General features: G+C 33.3%; 1 protein-coding gene across 3 annotated transcripts in view; it reads left to right on the plus strand.

Annotated features, from left to right (window-relative positions):
• Positions 1-5,155: 5,155 nt before the first annotated feature.
• The window catches only part of LOC115878083 (ABC transporter G family member 23-like), a 47,000-nt gene continuing 32,908 nt past the window's right edge, over positions 5,156-19,247 (plus strand). For 2 of the 3 annotated variants that reach the window (XM_030894439.1, XM_030894441.1), the window contains exons 1-3: positions 5,347-5,513; positions 15,245-15,404; positions 15,465-15,601. In XM_030894439.1, coding sequence (XP_030750299.1) covers positions 5,416-5,513; positions 15,245-15,404; positions 15,465-15,601 — 395 coding nt within the window. In that variant the 5' untranslated portion in view covers positions 5,347-5,415. The other variant, XM_030894440.1, reaches the window with a different exon arrangement.

Below are 19,247 nucleotides of genomic sequence, written 5' to 3' on the forward strand. Positions count from 1 at the left end.
TCTACCTTACAGATGGCTTGTCAAATTTCTTTACTTTCGACAGTGACTCATTGATCAGTGATCGGTCATCAAAATTCTAAGGTACTTCTAGAAGTTCCACAAACTTCAAATTTTAATTTTAGGTAGCTTTGAGCTTATAACAGAAAGAAAAAATGAAAAAACTCGAAACATCCTTATGCATCTTAAAAATACAGAGTGTCCCAGAAATAAGTGCAAGTATTTTAACTGGTAGTATAGTTCAACCCCAGAAACACGCCTATGAGGTTTTTTCCGCGAAAAAAAAATAAAAATTCGAAATTTTTTGAAAAATTTTTTGGATTTTTTTTTAGTATTTAGTTAAAAACATAATTTCTTGATAATATAGCAACATAGGTATTAGATTAAATTTATAAGAAAAAAAATCCATAAAAGATCCAGTGATTTTCAAAATTTTAGCAAAAAGCATTTTTTGGAAATTTTCAAAGTAAAATAACTCCTTTAATTTAAAAAAAACGATAAAGAGAAAATGGTTCGTTTATAGAGATCTACCACCCCTTAAAATACTTGCACTTATTTCTGGGACACCCTGTATACAGGTTGTTAATTTGTTTATTATTCGCGGCAAGAGTTTTATGGTTGAAATATGGCAACCTCGGCCCGCTCGTCGATGACGACTAGTGATGGGCAAAACTGTTATTTTTAGATAACAGTTGAAACTGTTATAGTTATTTATAAAAAACAGCTTAAAATAACAGCTTAAAAACAACAGGTTTCTTTATTTTATTGCTAAATATCTGAAAGAATATGAGGCGATCACCGCCAGGCGTATTAACGCAGTTGCAACAATGACGTGCTCGGTGGTAGTATTTCCAGGGTGTCATAACATTTCTAAATATCGATTGTTATCTAAAATACCTCTCTAAAAACGGGGGTTGTTTACAAATAAGCGCTGTTTACAAATTGCGATATAAAAAAGCCAAAATGCCGCCACTCGTCTATATCTATAAATTCCGATCTACCTACGCCCTACCCCTCGATCCGCGTAGATTCTGAATTGCGTAGCAGTGTACAGGGTGCATCTCACTCGACGGGCGAGAAGCTCTTCGTTATGATTTTACCATTTGCGGTCAAAAAATAGCAATATAAGAAAATGTGTAGTATATTCTTCATAAGTAAACCAACTACACACTAGAGTTCGAATTAATTTTACACTTAAACTAGCATGTACAGTTTGACAAATATAGGAAGAGACTTGGGGATAGCACCGGTCGCGCACACGATAGAGAGAGAACGCATTCGGCGGAAGAGAGATGCAGTTACGCTACGAAAAATCTGATTGAAGCAAATTTGTGGGATGTCCACTGCGCATCGGGGGGCGTCTCTTATTTTATATTTCTCACGTCTCTAGCTATACTTGTTAAGTTGTACCCGCGACTTCGTTCGCATCGAATTATTAATTTGTAATGGTGATGATAAAGCAAAGCAAGAATTTCCATTAACATACAAACTGGATAAAATTTTCTCACATTTGCCAAAAATATGCTTTAAACGTCGAGCAGTTTAAGCAGAATCGTGGTTAATCAATTACTCAACTTTTTGGAACACCCTGTATTATTTTTTAAAAAATTTCAAAATATGTAAAAAAACAAAATAAATTATGCGTGTCCAATCGTTTTCCCGAAAGACTAACCGTTTTTTAAATAATAAATATTGTAATATTTGAGGGGCGTTTTCACCCTCTTGGAATTTGAGATTCGAGAAACCCCTCCTTATCGCACCTCTACACCCCACAGTCAATCCGTTTACCAAAAATCAGCTTTAAACGTCAAGCAGTTTAAGCAGAATAGTGATTACTCAGTGGTCATATTTTATGAAACACCCTGTATATATTTTGTAAAAATCTCAAAATATGTAAAACAACAAAATAAAATATACGTGTTTAAGAGTTTTTTCGAAAAACTCACCAGTTTTTAAATAAAAAATATTCTAATATTTGAGGGTGGTTTCACCCCCTTAGAATTTGAGTTTCGAAAAATCCCTTCTTATCGCACCTCTACACCCTAAAGTCAATCCGTTTTCCAAAAATCAGCTTTTTACGTCAAGGGCTTTAAGCAGGATCGTGATTAATCAATGACCAGATTTTTCAAAACACCCTGTATACATTTTTAAAAAATCTTAAAATATTATTCTGAAAATTTTTCAGAATAAATAAATACTTAAATATTGAAACTTAATAACAAAGTATTGAAACATACAGCGCCATAATATCTCGACCTCCGCCCGTTATGCTCGTAACAGGTTGAAAAACAATATGTATCTAAAACAACTGATGCGTTATTCTCCAACCTGTTTCAAACCTCCGATTATCTCGAACGCCGTTCTGTTATGCTCGTAACAGGTAAAAAAACAACATAGCTAAAACAACTGATGCGTTATTCTCCAACCCGTTGCGAGCCTCCATCGACAATCGACCGATGCAGCAGCGCTCCTTTCCCACTCCTGTTATCTCGACAGCCAGGCGTTATGCCCGCAACTGTTTCAAAAAAGCTGCTTCTTTTATATCCTATTATTTTTAAGCTGTTGTCAGCCCAACACGACGCGCCGCGCCGTAGCGCATACCCCACTCCGTTGTCCGTTGTATCTCGCCGCCTGTATCGATGGTTGTCGAAATAATAGGTTTTCCATCCATACTAGTTGTTTTTTGGAATTGCTTCGAGCAGCATCGAATTTCGTGGCGGTGCAGGCGCCGACTTCGTTTCACGAACACTCGATCTCTGCGTGTCGTTATTTTATATCTGTTATTTTTTAAAAGCAGTAACGGTTGCGTTATGTTATTTCTAAATAATTGTTATAAAATAACAGATAGTTAAATAACAACCCATCACTAATGACGACGGGACGGGACGAGTCGGCAGAAACATCAATAATGCATGCGTTCTCAATAGGCAGTGTTGCCATTCTGTTCCCTTATAAGTAACTGTCGAGTTAATAACCTGTATAAGAGATAGGTATAGGTTAGTATAATAGAGAAATTATGAGATATGAGAGTAGTTTCCAAAAATGTAATAATATACTGGGTGTTCCATTTAAAATAACAAAGATGCTACCGCTTTTCAAATGACCCGGCAACACGGTAACGCTGATAATATTTTAGGTAGATAGAGCAGTTGTTTTTATATAAAAATCCAAATTTTCAAAACAATCCTGTCATCGGTCCTCCTATTACTATCGCCGGAAAGTCGGTTACTGGTAGCGGCTAGCAAGACTTAGCACGGCACTATAATAATTATAAAATTGCGCGGCACTATAATAATTATAAAAGAATAATTTACCATTTCGATTATTAAGTAAATCTAAACCGTGCAGAGTAAGAAAGTATTTTAATTATAATATATTATTATTTATTTTGGGACACTTCCTAGTAGTACATCCTTCCATCCAAAAACTCCATATTTATAATGTTTAAAGATCTAATGATTAACGAAATATTTTTAAAATGTGCGTTATAATCCAGTTGCCGCATATTTTGTATAAAAAAATCGTTTAACTTAAATTTAATAGTGAGCCACCCTGTACAGAGTTGGTCAAATTCGACGCTTTTAAAGGGAAACACCCCTTTCTATAGAAGATAAACAAAAACTAATATCGGTGTCTGGAGCTCAATTTTTGTCAAAAACATGATGGTGAAAACCGCTCATCGATAACTGTTACCTTTTATGAGTTACGGGGTGTTTTTCAAAAATGTGCATTTTTAACAAGTCGCTATAACTTTTTTGCTACGGAAAATTTTGTATTTTTATGAAAACACTTTTAAAGCACCATTTTACGTAGAATTTAATGGTTTAAGTATAATTTTTTTAAAATTAATAGTTTAAGAGATATCAACAGAAAAGTTGTTTTTTTATATGGGACAGACTGTATATTTTTAATTAAATGAAAAGAACTTAAATTATCTTTCCAAAAATATGGCACACTTGATATTTTGTTATAGTCCTCTCCAAAATACAGAATTTTTATAAGTTCGCCACTTTTAACTAGTAGGCTTTGGACCCCTCTGCCCCTAATGGAACTCAAAAACATATTTTTCCAGCAAGATGAGGCACCGCCTCAGAACGCTGAAAATATCAGCAAATTTTTGCAGCCAATTTCGAGAATAATAATTGAATTGCTAACCAAGATCCCAGCCGTTGGCCGTCGAAGCCCCTGAGGCCGCCGGACTTGTGCCTGTTATCCTTAGTGGATTTTTATCTTTGCGGAAGAATAACGGTTCTTATTTTAAAATTGCCCGTGTAATCTAGACAAGAATTAGAAGTATTTAGCGGTTATGCGAGGGTATCTAAGAAAACTCCCACTGAGTTAATGAATTTCGCGAGAAATGTTCAAAAACGGTCCCGTCTGGCCATAACAGAAAACGGTCGACATGTCGAACACCTGTAACAAAATCTCATGTCTTGGTTTGCTATTAATTTTTATTGCTGTGAGATATAGTTTAAATGTGTTGATGTTGTTAAATATAGTTTAAATTGGTATAAAATTCTGCATCTCTCATTGGAAATGTTATTTTCGTTTAATTGCTGCTCAGAGTTAGATTTTTTTTGCATTACAGCCGGCGCCGTTCAAAGCCTACTTATTCAAAGTGGGCGAATTTTTAAAAACTATATTTCGAAGAGGAATCGAGCAAAATATCAAGTATGCTATATTTTTGGAAAGATAAAAATTATACTTAAACCATTAAATTCTACGTAAAAGGTGCTTTGGAAATGTTTTCACAAAAATACAAAGTTTTCCATAACAAGAAAGTTACAGCGATTTGTTAAAAATGCACATTTTTGAAAAACACTCCGTAACTCCGAAACGGTAACAGATATCGATGTGTGGTGTTCACCATCATGTTTTTCATAAAAAATGAGCTCCAGACACCGATATTAGTTTTCGTCTATTTCCTGTAGAAAAGGGTGTTTTCCTTTAAAAACGTCCAATTTGACCCACCCTGTACACTGTGCTATTACTATACCTTTAGATGAACCCAAAATCTCATAGCTGTTATTAATAATTTATGACTTAAAATTACCTCACTTAAAATTTGTACGGTGTCTATGTAAATTATATTAAAACAAAGGCAATGAATTTTGTTTTGTATGTATTTCATGTAATCATTTTGCGTCAGACACAGGAAACGATTTCAGTAGTCTTGTAGGCACTCGTTCAAAATTATTGCGAACTTTTAAATATGTTGACACTTTGTAAAAATTATGTTTCAAATTAAAAGTTAAAAATATATTAACATCAATTATTATACGAATATAATTACAATCATTTAATTGAGGTGCATATAAGTATTTAAAGATATTCTCAGAAGGTGTTTAAAGCAGTTTTTGAAATTATTGTAATAATTCTAAAGGGATATTTTTTAGTTTGGTTTTGTTACTTCGCAATATGGAAGATTACGCGATTTGTGCCAGAAATCTAGTGAAGCATTATGGAAATCATGCCGTTCTCAATGATGTTTCTTTAAGTGTTGAAAAAGGCGTCATGTAAGTTAATATTTTAGCATTTTTATTTATTAGTTCAGTAAATGAAGGTTGAAACCACGGCTTAATTCGTCGACCGGGACTTTTCAGGCGGATTGGGTACATTTTGGGGAGTAGTTTTAGGGGGGCAAATTGTAACACTGTCGGTCAGGGCCGTCGCTAGACTTTTGGCCGCCCGTTGCAAATTTTTAAATTGCCCCCCTCATATCTGTATGCAATAAAAAAATTCACACATTCTTTATTAAAAAAATAGAAAATAGAAAGGTTAATGATAAATACACACATACCATATGATCATAAAAAGTGGCGTCAAATTACCTTAGAAATGGCAATCGATTAAATTTTATATGTAAAACTAGCGTGTACCAGCGACTTCGTTCGCGTTGAATTAATCATTTGTAATGGTGATGATAAAGCAAAGCAAGAATTTTCATTAACATACAAACTGGATAAAATTTTCACACATTTATGTCAGCATGAGAAAAAACAATATGGCGATATTATTATATGTATAGTTTCACCACTTTAGAATTCGAGTTTCGAAAAATCCCTTCTTATCGAACCTCTACACCCTAAAGTCAATATGTTTTCCAAAAATTAGCTTTTTACGTCAAGCGCTTTAAGCAGGATCGTGATTAAACAATGACCAGATTTTTCGAAACACCCTGTATACATTTTTAAAAAATCTTAAGATATGTAAAAACAGAATAAAATATACGTGTTTAAGCGTTTTTTCGGAAACTTGACCGTTTTTTAAATAAAAAATATTTTAATATTTGAGGGGTGGTTTCACCCTCTTGGAACTGGAATTTCGAAAAATCTTTTTTTTTTTCGATTATACGGGATTGGATACTTACAAACACCTACATTCTCGCAAATTTTTTCCTCGACACAAATGTAATTATAATGACAAAATCTCTATTTTTTATAAACTACAGGGTGTTTTATTTCAAATAGCAGGGAAAACATTATATCTAGTTTCGACCCTATTACCAAGCAATTTTGACCCTCTATACCGTCTATACAGGGTGTTTCTCAAAAGTGACTCACTCCTCTAACTTTTTTGATTTTTTTAGATAAAAAACGAGATTTAGTACGTGAGTATATGACATAAATCAGGACTGATTGACTGACGGTTCATAACGACAATTTGATTCGAAATACCAAGTGAGTGGTACCAAATTTTTCAAAAAAAAAATCTTTTTCCAAATATACTATCGAGTTACCCTCGTTCCGTTTGAAAAAATTGGGATATGATTAAAAATACGATTTGTGCATTTTTAACCGGCCAGGACAGGACACGAAAAACATTAGACGATCAAATCTATCTTTCCAAGGCTCCCTGATTAAAAATTAGTGTTTTTAACACAACCATAGCACTCTAGATTAAAATTTAAAATACGATTTTTGAGCGAAAATGTCATGTCATTGTATTCAGAGTGCCACTTTTTATCAAATAAATAAAGAAATATCGGGGTGTGATTTAAAAATCCAAAGTTGTAGTAATGAAAGTCATTATATTATGTACATAATAAATTAACAGTTGAATATGCCAATCGATCCTGATTTATGTCCTATACCAAATCTCTGAAAATAAAAAAGTTATAAGAGTGACCCAGAGTGACCCACTTTTGGCAAACATCAGATATACCAAGCAATTTAAACTATTTTATTATGTTAAGGTATAAAAGAAGACACTATGAAAAAATGCTTCCAGTTAAAAATCATCAAAAATTAGCGTTTGTATTTTTAGAGCTGTTTTATAAATATAAATATATAGAAAATTTAATCTAAAAATTGTTAGATTTTAAAAACCACCCGGTATAGATATATACAGGGTGTCCGGAAATTAATGCAACAAAATTTGGTCCTAGATTCTTGAAAAAAAATAGGTGACCCATATTTTTTTATTTTTGGCAAGTGGAAGTCCTTTTCGGATTTACAGCCTCCTGAATTTCGCCCCTAATAAGACTTTTTTTAATATCTCAGGGCCCTGTTGGGCAAAAATCACTAAATTTGGTACACGTTGTTTTACCATAAAATGACATTTTTTGATGCTATTAACTTTTTTTATTTTCATCAGTGGCGTCCCTACGGTATTTAAACTAAATATTATTGAAGAAAAAATGGTACGCCACTGTTTTTTCTACATTAGATTTGGAACAACTTTATCTATTTTTTTTCTCTTTAAACCGTTTTGGCGTAAAAAAATAAAAACCATTTTCATACATGACTAAATCGCTAAAATTTTACCGTAAATTTCAATGGCAAAATTTTTAAACGGTAAACTTGAGTTTAAAATTATTTTTTATTTTCCAAAATCTTGTTTTTATTACCTAAGTGCGAACCAAAATGTCCAAAAACCTAATTTGCCGTTTTTTAAATTTTGCTATGAAAATTTACATTAAAATTTTAGCGATTTGATCATGTATGAAAATGGTTTTTATTTTTTTACGCGAAAACAGTGCGTCGTACGAAAAAAAAGTCAAGAGATAAAGTTGTTCCAAATCCAATGTAGATTTTAAAAATAATTTTTATTTAAAAAAAAACATTGGCGTACCATTTTTTCTTCAATAATATATAGTTTAAATACCGTAGGGACGCCACTGATGAAATTAAAAAAAAGATAATATTATCAAAAAATGTCATTTTATAGTAGAACAACGTGTACCAAATTTAGGGATTTTCGTCCAACAGGGCCCTGAGATATTAAAAAAAACTCTTTTTAGGGGCGAAATTCAGGAGGCTGTAAATCCGAAAAGGGGGGCCACTTGCTAAAAATAAAAAATACGGGTCACCTATTTTTTTTTCAAGAATCTATGACCTAATTTTGTTTCATTACTTTCCGGACACCCTGCATACAGGGTGGTCCGAATTGTATTCCGGAAACTTCGGGAGCATATTCTCCAGATAAAAAGAAGTAAAAAACTTCTTATAAATGTATGTCCTAAAAGGCTTAGTTTCGGAGATACAGGGTGTAGAAGTCTCATTTTTATTTCGATTTTTTCCAAATAATTTCAGTTGAAGGAACGTCAATATTTGTATGAAAATTGGTGTCTGTTAGTTTTTTGACATGAGAAATTTGATTTTGATGTCATTACGACTCTTATTTGTAGAGGACGCCACCTACATGTGTTTTAACTGTTTTGAAGAGTAATAACTTTTTGTTCGTACCTGTATAGAACTGCTGAGTGAAAAAATATACATTTTCGTATTTTTTACGTAAAAAATGTCTCTTGATAAAAATCGTTACGAGCAACCCTTCTCGAGATAATTAGAATGGGAATAGTCAATACATGTCATTATTGACAAAAAATAAACATGTTGAGTAGATAGTCATTTGACTAAAAAGATAAATTTGGAAAATTTTTATTTTTTTAAATTAATCATAAAATTTTCTTCGAAAAAATGATGATTGATGATGGTTTGGCACAAAAACATTTCAAATTTATGATTTCCGTCTATTAACGATTTAGTCAACATGTTTAATTTATGTCAATGATGACAGGTATTGATAATTTCGATTTCAAATATCTCGAGAACTGTTACTCGTAGCGATTTTTATTAAGAGATCTTTTTTACGTTAAAAACGTCGTAAATGTATATTTTGTTTACTTAGTAATTTTATACAGGTACGGACGAAAAGTTATTACTCTTCAAACCAGTTAAAAATGTAGGTGGCGCCCTCTACAAGTAGGAGTCATATTGACATCAAAATCGAATTTCTCATATCAAAAAACTCCCAGACACCAAATTTCATCCAAATATTGATGTTACTTCAGAAATTATTTGGAAAAAATCAAAATAAAAATGAAACTTCTACACCCTGTATCTCCGAAACTAAGCATTTTAGGACATACATTTATAAGAACTTTTTTACTTACTTTTATTTGCAGAATATGCTGCTGAAGTTTCCGGAATACAGTTCGGACCACCCTGTATATAGTATAGGTTATGGTTTTGTGTTATTGGAATATTCTATCTATAATGAGCAAAAAAATGTACAGAACTGCATTTTCAAAAAATAACTAGTTATTTTTGTCTGTTGTAGTATAACTTTGGTATAAAAATATACTTGAACCCTGTTACGAAAAATGTTAAATATTTTTATAATGTGGGCTTTGATTCCGGAAAAATTGACTCCAAATGGTCGAAAAATCAGTTTTTCGCAAATATCTAACAAAATATTCAATTTACAAAACTTTTGTTGAAATAAAAAATTAATAATTTTCCTACAAATTAGAAATGATTCTTATAATGTTTTACGTAGAATTCCTAGTTTTCGAGATATTCCCCCTCGAAGATCCCTCAATTTTCTCTCCAAGTCTTAAAGCTCCGAAGATAGATTTCATAACCGTCTCATTGATTGATAGGACAAATTGTTTAATAACTGGGCTATAATTTAATATTTTTTGATGATTCAAAGTTCATTTAAAAGGTAGAATCAACAGCTATCACATTTTAGAACTTGTTTGAATTTTGTTATATTTTATAATAAGAAAAAAACGGACAAACATTCCTTGGTCTAAAAATTTTCAGATTTTTAAAAACTTATTCATATTTTCACTTATAATAGCTTATTTGTCTAGCTTTTTTGAACAGTTGCTCTTAGAGTCTCTTTAAGCAACTCAGAAAATTTGAAGAATTTCTTTATCACATTTTAATAAAAAATAACTAGGTGAGTGCCTTTTCCGCTTTTTTTTGGAATTTCCCGAAAGTATCATCAACAAAAGAAACAACTCTATGAAAAAGTTGTCAGATCATATTTTCAGCTAATAGTTCAAGATCCCAGAGCGATCTGACATAACTTATTTTCACAAGGATGAAACCTTAGGCTCTCAGTAGTGCTCTCATATGCTTTGAATACCGGCGTGTTTGGGGAGTTCGCCCTGTGACACCTTGGCAGATACCGGGTCAGAAAGATAACTAAAAATAAGAGTTACTTAACTTAAATTTGTATGGCTGATTTTTGTATAAATATTGTAGAATTACTCTGAACTAGTATCAAAAGTATCAGACACTTTCCATGGACCTGAACTTTTATCAGACGATAGCAAATCAAAAAGTGGATCTTTGATAAAGATAGAGTTTATCAAAGCCCACAAAAAATAAATGAACTTTACTTATTTTATTATCGGCCGACTATTATTTGATTGCATGTGAGCGCGGCTCCATAAGAACTAGCGATGTGTCGGTATTTGAGTAACGTGATTTTGGAGCGGTATTTTTTTTGTAACGTCGTGTCGCGCTCCGCAACGAATCAGGAACCTGTTACTGAAGAACGACGATCATAATGACGACAAAATTATAAATTATTAATAATTTGCAAATAAATTATTTATAATCACACTTGTAGTTAGCTCAAACCGTAGTAACCGCTCGAACCGTAGTAACCGTAAAGACGTGTTTAGCTCCAGCCGTCGCGATTTCGTCGGTCGCGAACAGAAGTAACTGTAACTGCTGAATTTGGTCATCGACGCTCGACCTCGGCGGCGACCTACTTCGCTCCAGCCGTCGCGCTCCTAGAGTTTTAGTTCCCTGTCGCGAACAGAAGTAACTGCTGTAACTGATTATCGACGCTCGACCTCGGCGGCCACGTACTTCGTTCCAGCAGTCGCTGAAGCGCTTCTAGGGTTTCGGTTTTGCCTGTCGCGATTTGGTCGGTTACTATTGGCGTTGGTGCTCCCGTCGCTACGTGACTTTCGAAATAGCGATTTTTGGTATGTACTAGGCATGGTATAAAATAGTGTTGTTTGAAAGAAAAAAAAAATAAAGCTTTATTGTACCAAAAGCCAAAACAGCTTCATCGACAAAGCAAAACAAAAAGCACAAAAACAAATATACAAATAATAAAAAAAAATAATAAAATAAAATGTCATACAATACAAATCAATTCCAAAAAATTTACGTCATAAAATTACAAATAAAACATATATGGACATTGCAGAACACAGGCGTATCTAGAAAATTTTACAAAAGGAAAACTGTAAATGGATAAAATAATGTTATATATCATAAAATCGAGAGTTATAAAATATTAAATATTAAATACTAGACCTTTAACCAGTGTGTGAGATGATCAAAATTTTAAAATTCAAAATTGTTCATGATTAAACATCAACAAAAAAGTCGTTTACCGCATATAGGGCTCTCTCCAGTAAGTATAATTTCAGAGCTTTGCGAAATGCAGGAAAGAATGAAAGTGACTTGATATTCGAAGGCAGATTGTACATTTTCTTGGCATTGTACAGTATTGAGCCCTTAACTAGTTCTGAGCTCGGGGTTGGCAGATAAATATCGTGCTGCGCATTCCTAAGTGGATAGTTGTGAGAAGGCCTTTCCGGAATAGAGAATATCTTGCGGATTAAGCAAACGGATTCAAAAATGAATAAGGAAGGAAGAGTCAGTATTTTGAAATTTTTAAAGAAATTCTGGCAGTGAGTTCTACTGTTTAGTCCCAATAAGTATCGAACTGCTCTCTTTTGAAGTTTGAAAATACGATCAAATTTTGTCGCGCAGCAAGTACTCCAGAATGGAAGGGCATAACGAAGATGCGACTCAAAAAGGGCATAATAGACCATTCTAGAGGTTGATGAGTTTAGTTCCTTAGAAACTGATCTTAGTGCAAAACAGGCAGACCTTAGTTTCTTTGATAAGGCTTCGATATGCAAGTCCCATTTTAACGAGTTGTCTACAACAAGTCCTAAGAATCTCACACAGTCCACGACGTCAATAGTGGTGTTATTAAGTACAAAAGGTTGTATAGTACTTTTATATGACAAAACTTTAGTTTTTGAAAGGTTGAGGCATAGGAGATTAGAATCGCACCAAGATTTAATGGTGGATATAGCACCAAGATTTAATGGTGGAATGGTGGATATAGTATTATATAGTGCCGTAACATCTGGGCCGCTCCAAGTGAAACTAGTATCGTCCGCAAAGAGGCAGATTTTACCGCTAATGTCTAGACTTGCAATGTCGTTGATAAACACCAGAAATAAAATAGGGCCAAGTACTGAACCCTGAGGGACACCACATTCTATAGGCTTACAAGAAGACATAGACGTATCAATCCTCACAAGCTGCCTTCTGTTGCCAAGATACGACTTAAGCCATTCGAGTGGCACTCCCCTGAATCCATAGTATTGCAATTTGTTAATTAAGATATTATAATTTACACAGTCGAAAGCCTTAGAGAAATCACAGAAAATTGTAGCTGTAGAGTGATTATTCAGGCTAGAGTATAGATTATTAAAAAGGTCGAACATAGCATCATTTGTGCAACTGTTACTTAGAAATCCAAATTGATGGGTAGAAAGTACTTTATATTTAAGGAGAAAAGATAGAAGCCGTTTTTTAACCAATCTTTCAATGATCTTATATAATGTGGGCAGGAGAGCACACAATTGGGCGATAGTTCGAAGCTTGATCTTTATCTCCTCCTTTATGCAGAGGAATAATTATTGCTGTCTTAAGGCAGTTTGGAAAAACTCCTTTTTGGAATGACTCATTAATTAAAATAGTAAGATAGATTAATGTGCAGTCCGGAAGTTCAGAGAACATTTTGAGAGTAAGCCCATCAGTCCCCAGATGAGAATTTATTTTTAATACTTTTAATTGTACTACGGAGCTCATCTAATGCTACGGGCGTGAAGAAGAAACTGTGTAAATTCTCATTTGCTTTAGGGAGATATGAAGGTGAATCATGGGAAGAAGTTATGGTGTTCACTAAATTTTTAGCCACATTAACAAAGTAAGTGTTTAAATCTTCAGGTGAATTAAAGACTGTACCAGACGAAGTCTCTTTAGCAACATTACCGGATTTGGCTAGCCTCCCATTATAATAAATCTCCTTGAATGGATAAAAGATGAAACGTAAAAGCAAATAAAATAAAATAAAAATATTTTATTTGCTTTTATACATTTATATAAGTTTTATTGTTTATATCTATTTTTAAGGTTAGGTTAGACCAATAAACATTTTTTTTGACAGTGGTTTGGACTTTGTTCTTGATTTTAACATTAAATATATTATATTGCAATACACATAAATATGAACCGTTCATTTTATTTAAACGAAAATTGATAAAGAAAAAAAAATAACAAGGAATGTCATCGCTTTTGTAAAAATGAAATAGATTGGCTATACACAATTATAAACTCGATATTTGGCAAATGAGTGGCGGATAAAAGTTACATTAATCTACAAATATAGATAAGTTAGATATATTTTTAGCGAGGACCGCAACACTTTGGAAGTCGGAACCTCGGTTACAAAATCGCGGTATTTTGTCGCGATATTTTTCTGGAACGGTCGCTATTGTAACGCGACTCACGTGGAACCGGTATTCCCATCACTAATAAGAACTCTATTGGTTACAAATCTGCAACTAAATAGTCGGCGACTAAGAATTGCCTGTCACCCCCAGACTTATTTTCGAATATTTCCCTTTACCGTATCCATACTAGTTAAAAACGTAAGTCAGAGAATTCAAGGTGTCTTGTTTTTCAAATTAATATTATTTTAGAAAATATGCGACAATTCTTTTGAGTAGTTTATATGCAATAAATTAATTTAATTTAATAATTGTTACTTATTATTTTAATAAAAAAGCTCATCTTATTTAAATAGAGATGCAAAAATAATCGAAAGCAGTAAGTATTTTTAAAATATTTAAATACTTTACTCGGAAACGCATGCGCAGTGGCGGATACAGAGGGGGGGCCCATGGGACCCGGCCCCCCCCTAAAATCTGTAAATTATGTTAAATATTAGGCTTTTTTGTTAAAAATGGCGTCCTAAAAGCATATTCTATATTACTTTTTATTTTGGGCCCCCCCTAAAATAAATTCCTGTATCCGCCCCTGCGCATGCGCATAGTTCTCCCGCGCTCATAGTCACGGCTGAATATTTTTTGTGTTTAGAGGATGTTTGATCATTACAATTTGTCTGACTGATAAAATATAACTTTAGCTGTCTTAATAACATAATATGTAAAAATCAGACATGTAAAAATAAGTAAAGTTCATTTATTTTTTGTGGAGCTTTGATAAAGTCTATCTTGTCAAACATCCACTTTTTGATTTGCTATCGTCTGATAATAGTTCAGGTTCATGGAAAGTGTCTGATACTTTTGATACTACTTCAGAGTAATATTCTACAATATTTATACAAAAATCAGTCATACAAATTTAAGTTAAGTAACTTAATTTAAGTTACCTTTTTCACCCTGTATCTACCAGGGTGTCACAGGGCGAACTCTTCAAACACGTCGGTATTCAAAGCGCATGAGAGCACTACTGAGAGCCTGAGCCTGAAGGTTTCATCATTGTGAAAATAAGTTATGTCAGATGCTCTGGGATCTTACTCTTTAAGGACACAATGTTCCATTTGGCGATCATGAAAATCATCTTCATGCCATATTTCGGCCAATAATGGCGAAAGAAACGTTCTTTGACCCTCTATGGCCAGATAATGACCTAACTACCTACTTCATTCATTTTAAGCTTTTATTTCAAGAAAAAAATTGTAAATTGCTTGATTTTTCGGCCATTTGGAGCCATTTTTTCACCCAAAGCCGGCCATGCACGGTTGTTACAATTTTTCCCCTAAAACTACTTCCCAAAAGGTACACAATGCGCCTAAAAAGTCATGGTTGACAAATTATGCCGAGGTTTGGGTCTTTTCGTGCCCTTACTTACTGGACTATGTTTTCTACGAACATTTTTGATAGATATGGACTTTTGGGTGCTAGTGGTTGCGGGAAAACAACCCTTTTAAATACTATTCTGGGACGAAAAAGTGTAGAGTCTGGAGATATCTGGATATTAGGAAAGAAAATAGATAAAAATGATAGTAATATACGTACAGTAAAAGTTGGATATATGCCACAGGTGAGATATTATATTATCTATATTTTAATCAATCTAATACAAAAAATGTATTGTTTTAAGGACATTGGGTTAATACAGGAATTTACTATAAGTGACACTATAAATTACTTTGGAAAAATGTATAATATGGAAGATGTAGATATTAAAAAGAATTTCGATATTTTGACAGTATTGCTGGATTTGCCTCCTAAAAGCAGGTAAATACAGGGTCTGGCCATAGTGCGGCAGGCATCTGTAGCTCCTATAATAAAAAACTTGGGAATTTTGTTTAAATGCAAACCTAAAGTTTATATGTACTAGGATGTATTTCAGGAAAATATTTTAACTTCTACAGGGTGGTTCAAAAAAGTGTGAGTGGATCGGGATGGTTTTTTTTTAAATGGAACATCCTGTATATTATTGCATTTTTGACCTACCTTCAGTTCACTTTACGTAATCTTAAGATATGAGTAAATATATTTCGATAGTTTCACAGTCTCACATTCTAAAATAAAACATATTTTTTCTTCGTTTTTTTTTAAATGGAAGACCCTGTATATTTTTTTTATAAGATATCTCCATTTTATACCCTGTATATTTTTTAAATAAGATTATAAATACAGGTGGTGAAAAATACAGTAGGGTTGGTTAATACAATAACTAACTATACTGGGTGCGTCTCAAAAGTGGCTCACCCCTATAACTTTTTTACTTTTTCAGTTAAAAACAAGATTTGGTATTTTAGTACTAGTGATGGGATAACTCGAACGAAAATTCGCTCGAGTACTCGATTATTGAAATAACCGACATCGCGCGATTATGAACGAGCGATGCAAGTGACGAGTACCAAGCGACGAACGCAACCGGTCCTAGAATGAAATAAATTGAAATCCGATTTTAATGTGACCTACTCGATAAAAAGCCGAGCGAATTTTCTACATACATTGCAGGTAGCAAATTTATACGACGCCGTATATACCGGATGCGTCTCAAAAGTGGCTCACCCCTATTACTTTTTTATTTTTTAGATAAAAAATGAGATTTGGTATGTTAGTATATGACATAAATTAGGATTTTCTGTCTTTAGTTTTCTGTCACTTCCTGTTTCACCGGAAATGACTACGATTTTTAAATGGCACCCTCGGTATTTTTTTTACTTTATTCGATAGAAAATGACATTCTAAATAGAATGACGTACTATATATCAACTTTTGACATATTCGCTTAAAAACAAATTGTATTTTAAATTTCAATCTAGAGTGTGTTAAAAACACTAATCTTTAATCAAGGAGCCTTTGAAAAATAAATTTGATCGTCTAATGTTTTTAGTGTCTTGCCCTGGCCGGCTAAAAGATGCCCAAATCGTATTTTTGATCATATCTCAAAATTTTGCAAACGGAAGGAGGGTGGATCATTAGCATATTTCGAAAAAGATTTTTTTGCAAATAATGCCAATTGTCGTTATAAACCGCATGTTACAATTTCAAATAAACCATATGCGAAAATGTCAAAAGTTGACATGTGATATGTCATTCTATTCAGAGTGTCATTTTCTACCGAATAAAGTAAAAAGATACCGAGGGTGCGATTTAAAAATCAAAAGTTGCAGTCATTTCCGAGGAAACCGGAAGTGACCGAAAACAATTGAATATGTCAATCAATCCTAATTTATGTCATATACTAACATACCAAATCTCGTTTTATCTGAAAAAATAAAAAAGTTATAGGGGTGGTCCACTTTTGAGACGCACCCGGTATATTTATCCGTTGCGTATTGCGTATCTGAGAGACAAAATTTTTCGACCTACATCGACAATGCTTCGAAATAAACTAAATCAGGCGATCAAGCGAATCGCTTGCCGCTTACTACTTGCCGTTCATTACCGAAAGAATATGTGCCCTGCGCACGCAGCTTACTGCTTGGCGCTTGGCGTTAACGAGTACTTACAACTTACAACATGCGACGGACAAAAAGCCGTATTTTTAAATACGAGCGATATTTCGCTCGAGTGATTACTCGGTTATTGCAATCGATTGATACTCGATTATTGAAATTAATCGGTTTTTCCCATCACTAGTACATGACGTAAATTAGGATTGATTGACGTATTCAATTGTTTCACCGGAAATTACTATAACTTTTGATTTTTAAATGGGACCTATATAGAAAAGGACATCCTGAATAGAATGACATATCATATGTCAACTTTTGACATTTTCGAATAAGGTTTATTTGAAATTGTAACATGTGGTTCATAACGACAATTTGAGTCAAAATACCAAGTGTGTGGTAGTGGTATCAAATTATTCGTAAAAAAATGCTTTTTCCAAATATGCTAATGATCCACCCTCGTTCCATTTGAAAAAATTAAAATATGATTAAAAATACGATTTGGGCATCTTTTAACCGGCTAGAACAAGACACTAAAAACATTAGACGATCAAATCTATTTTTTCCAAGGCTTCTTGATTAAAAATTAGTGTTTTAACATAGCCATGGCACTCTAGATTGAATATAAAAATACAATTTTTTATTAAGCGAGAATGTCAAAAATTGACATATGATATGGTATTATATTCAGAATGTCATTTTCTATCAAATAAAGTAAAAAAATACCAAGGGTGCTATTTAAAAATCAAAAGTTGTAGTAATTTCCGGTGAAACAGGAAGTGACAGTAAACAAATGAATACTTCAGTTAATCCTAATTTATGTTATATATGTACTAACATACCAAATCTCATTTTTTTATCTGAAAAAAAAAATAAAAAAGTTATAGGGGTGAGCCACTTTTGAGAGGCACCCGGTATAAAAACTGAACTAATTTTACTTACTACGGACTTATTACTACTTTATTAAATATATTATTATTACTATTTTAACTTCGTCAAATAAAATTCTGAAATGATTTTTTTTAAACTACAACATAGTAATCTTTAATCATTAAGGTAACTTCTGAAGCTGGTTTTTGATCATACTGTCAAAGTCAAGGTGTATTACTGGTTGCATAACTGCATTACTGCTTCATAACCGCAACGTGCATTGAAGAACCTGGCGAATTCGCCAGAAAGTAAAAGAAAATTACAGAATTCTTTAGAACATTCCAGAAACCATCACCAGGGGGTATATAAGGCCCGCGCTTTGATAGTTGAAGTCAGAAGACAGTCTGAAGTTTGATAATACCGCGCCTTAAATTGTGAAATACCGTTAGAGTAATAGTAGTTGCATAAATTGTGTTGTAAATAGTATAAGTTGTGTGTACAGAGTGAGATAAATAAATTCGTTAAGTATTTTATCGTGAGTTTAAATAGTGGACTCACGGAATCCGTAACAATTGGTGTCGGAAGTGCGATTCAAGAGGATTTTAAGAAGAAATTAGGTGGATTGGAAGACTTTTAGACCGAATTAGAGTATTTTTGTGGTTGGTACAAGGGAGCAAGCGAAGAAAATGGAGGAAGTAAGCAAATTATTGGGCGACTTTATGGAGAATATGAGAAGAGAGAAAGCAGAAGAACAAGAAAGACTGCGTAAAGAACGAGAAGAAGAGCGAGCCCGATTAGAAAGAGAAAAGGAAGAGGAAAAACTACGACGTCAACAAGAACAGGACCGGCTTGAGAACATTTTCGAAGATTTGAAAATTCAACGATAACAAGACAAAGAAGAAGAACAGGACAGTCTTGAGAAAATTTTAGGCAATTTAGAAATCCGTCAGAAGAATGAATGGAGGGAAATTTTAGAAGATATAGAGACGCACCGCCAGAAAGAAAGACAAGAAGATCAGGACCGTCTTAAGAAAACATTGGAAAATCAGAAATTTCGACTACAGAAGAATTTTGAAGACCAGGAAAAACGGCAGGAAAATCAC

Source organism: Sitophilus oryzae, unplaced genomic scaffold, assembly GCF_002938485.1.
Source record: "Sitophilus oryzae breed Bouriz unplaced genomic scaffold, Soryzae_2.0 scaffold_1500_pilon_pilon, whole genome shotgun sequence".
In the NCBI taxonomy this organism is placed as follows: Eukaryota; Metazoa; Arthropoda; class Insecta; order Coleoptera; family Curculionidae; genus Sitophilus; species Sitophilus oryzae.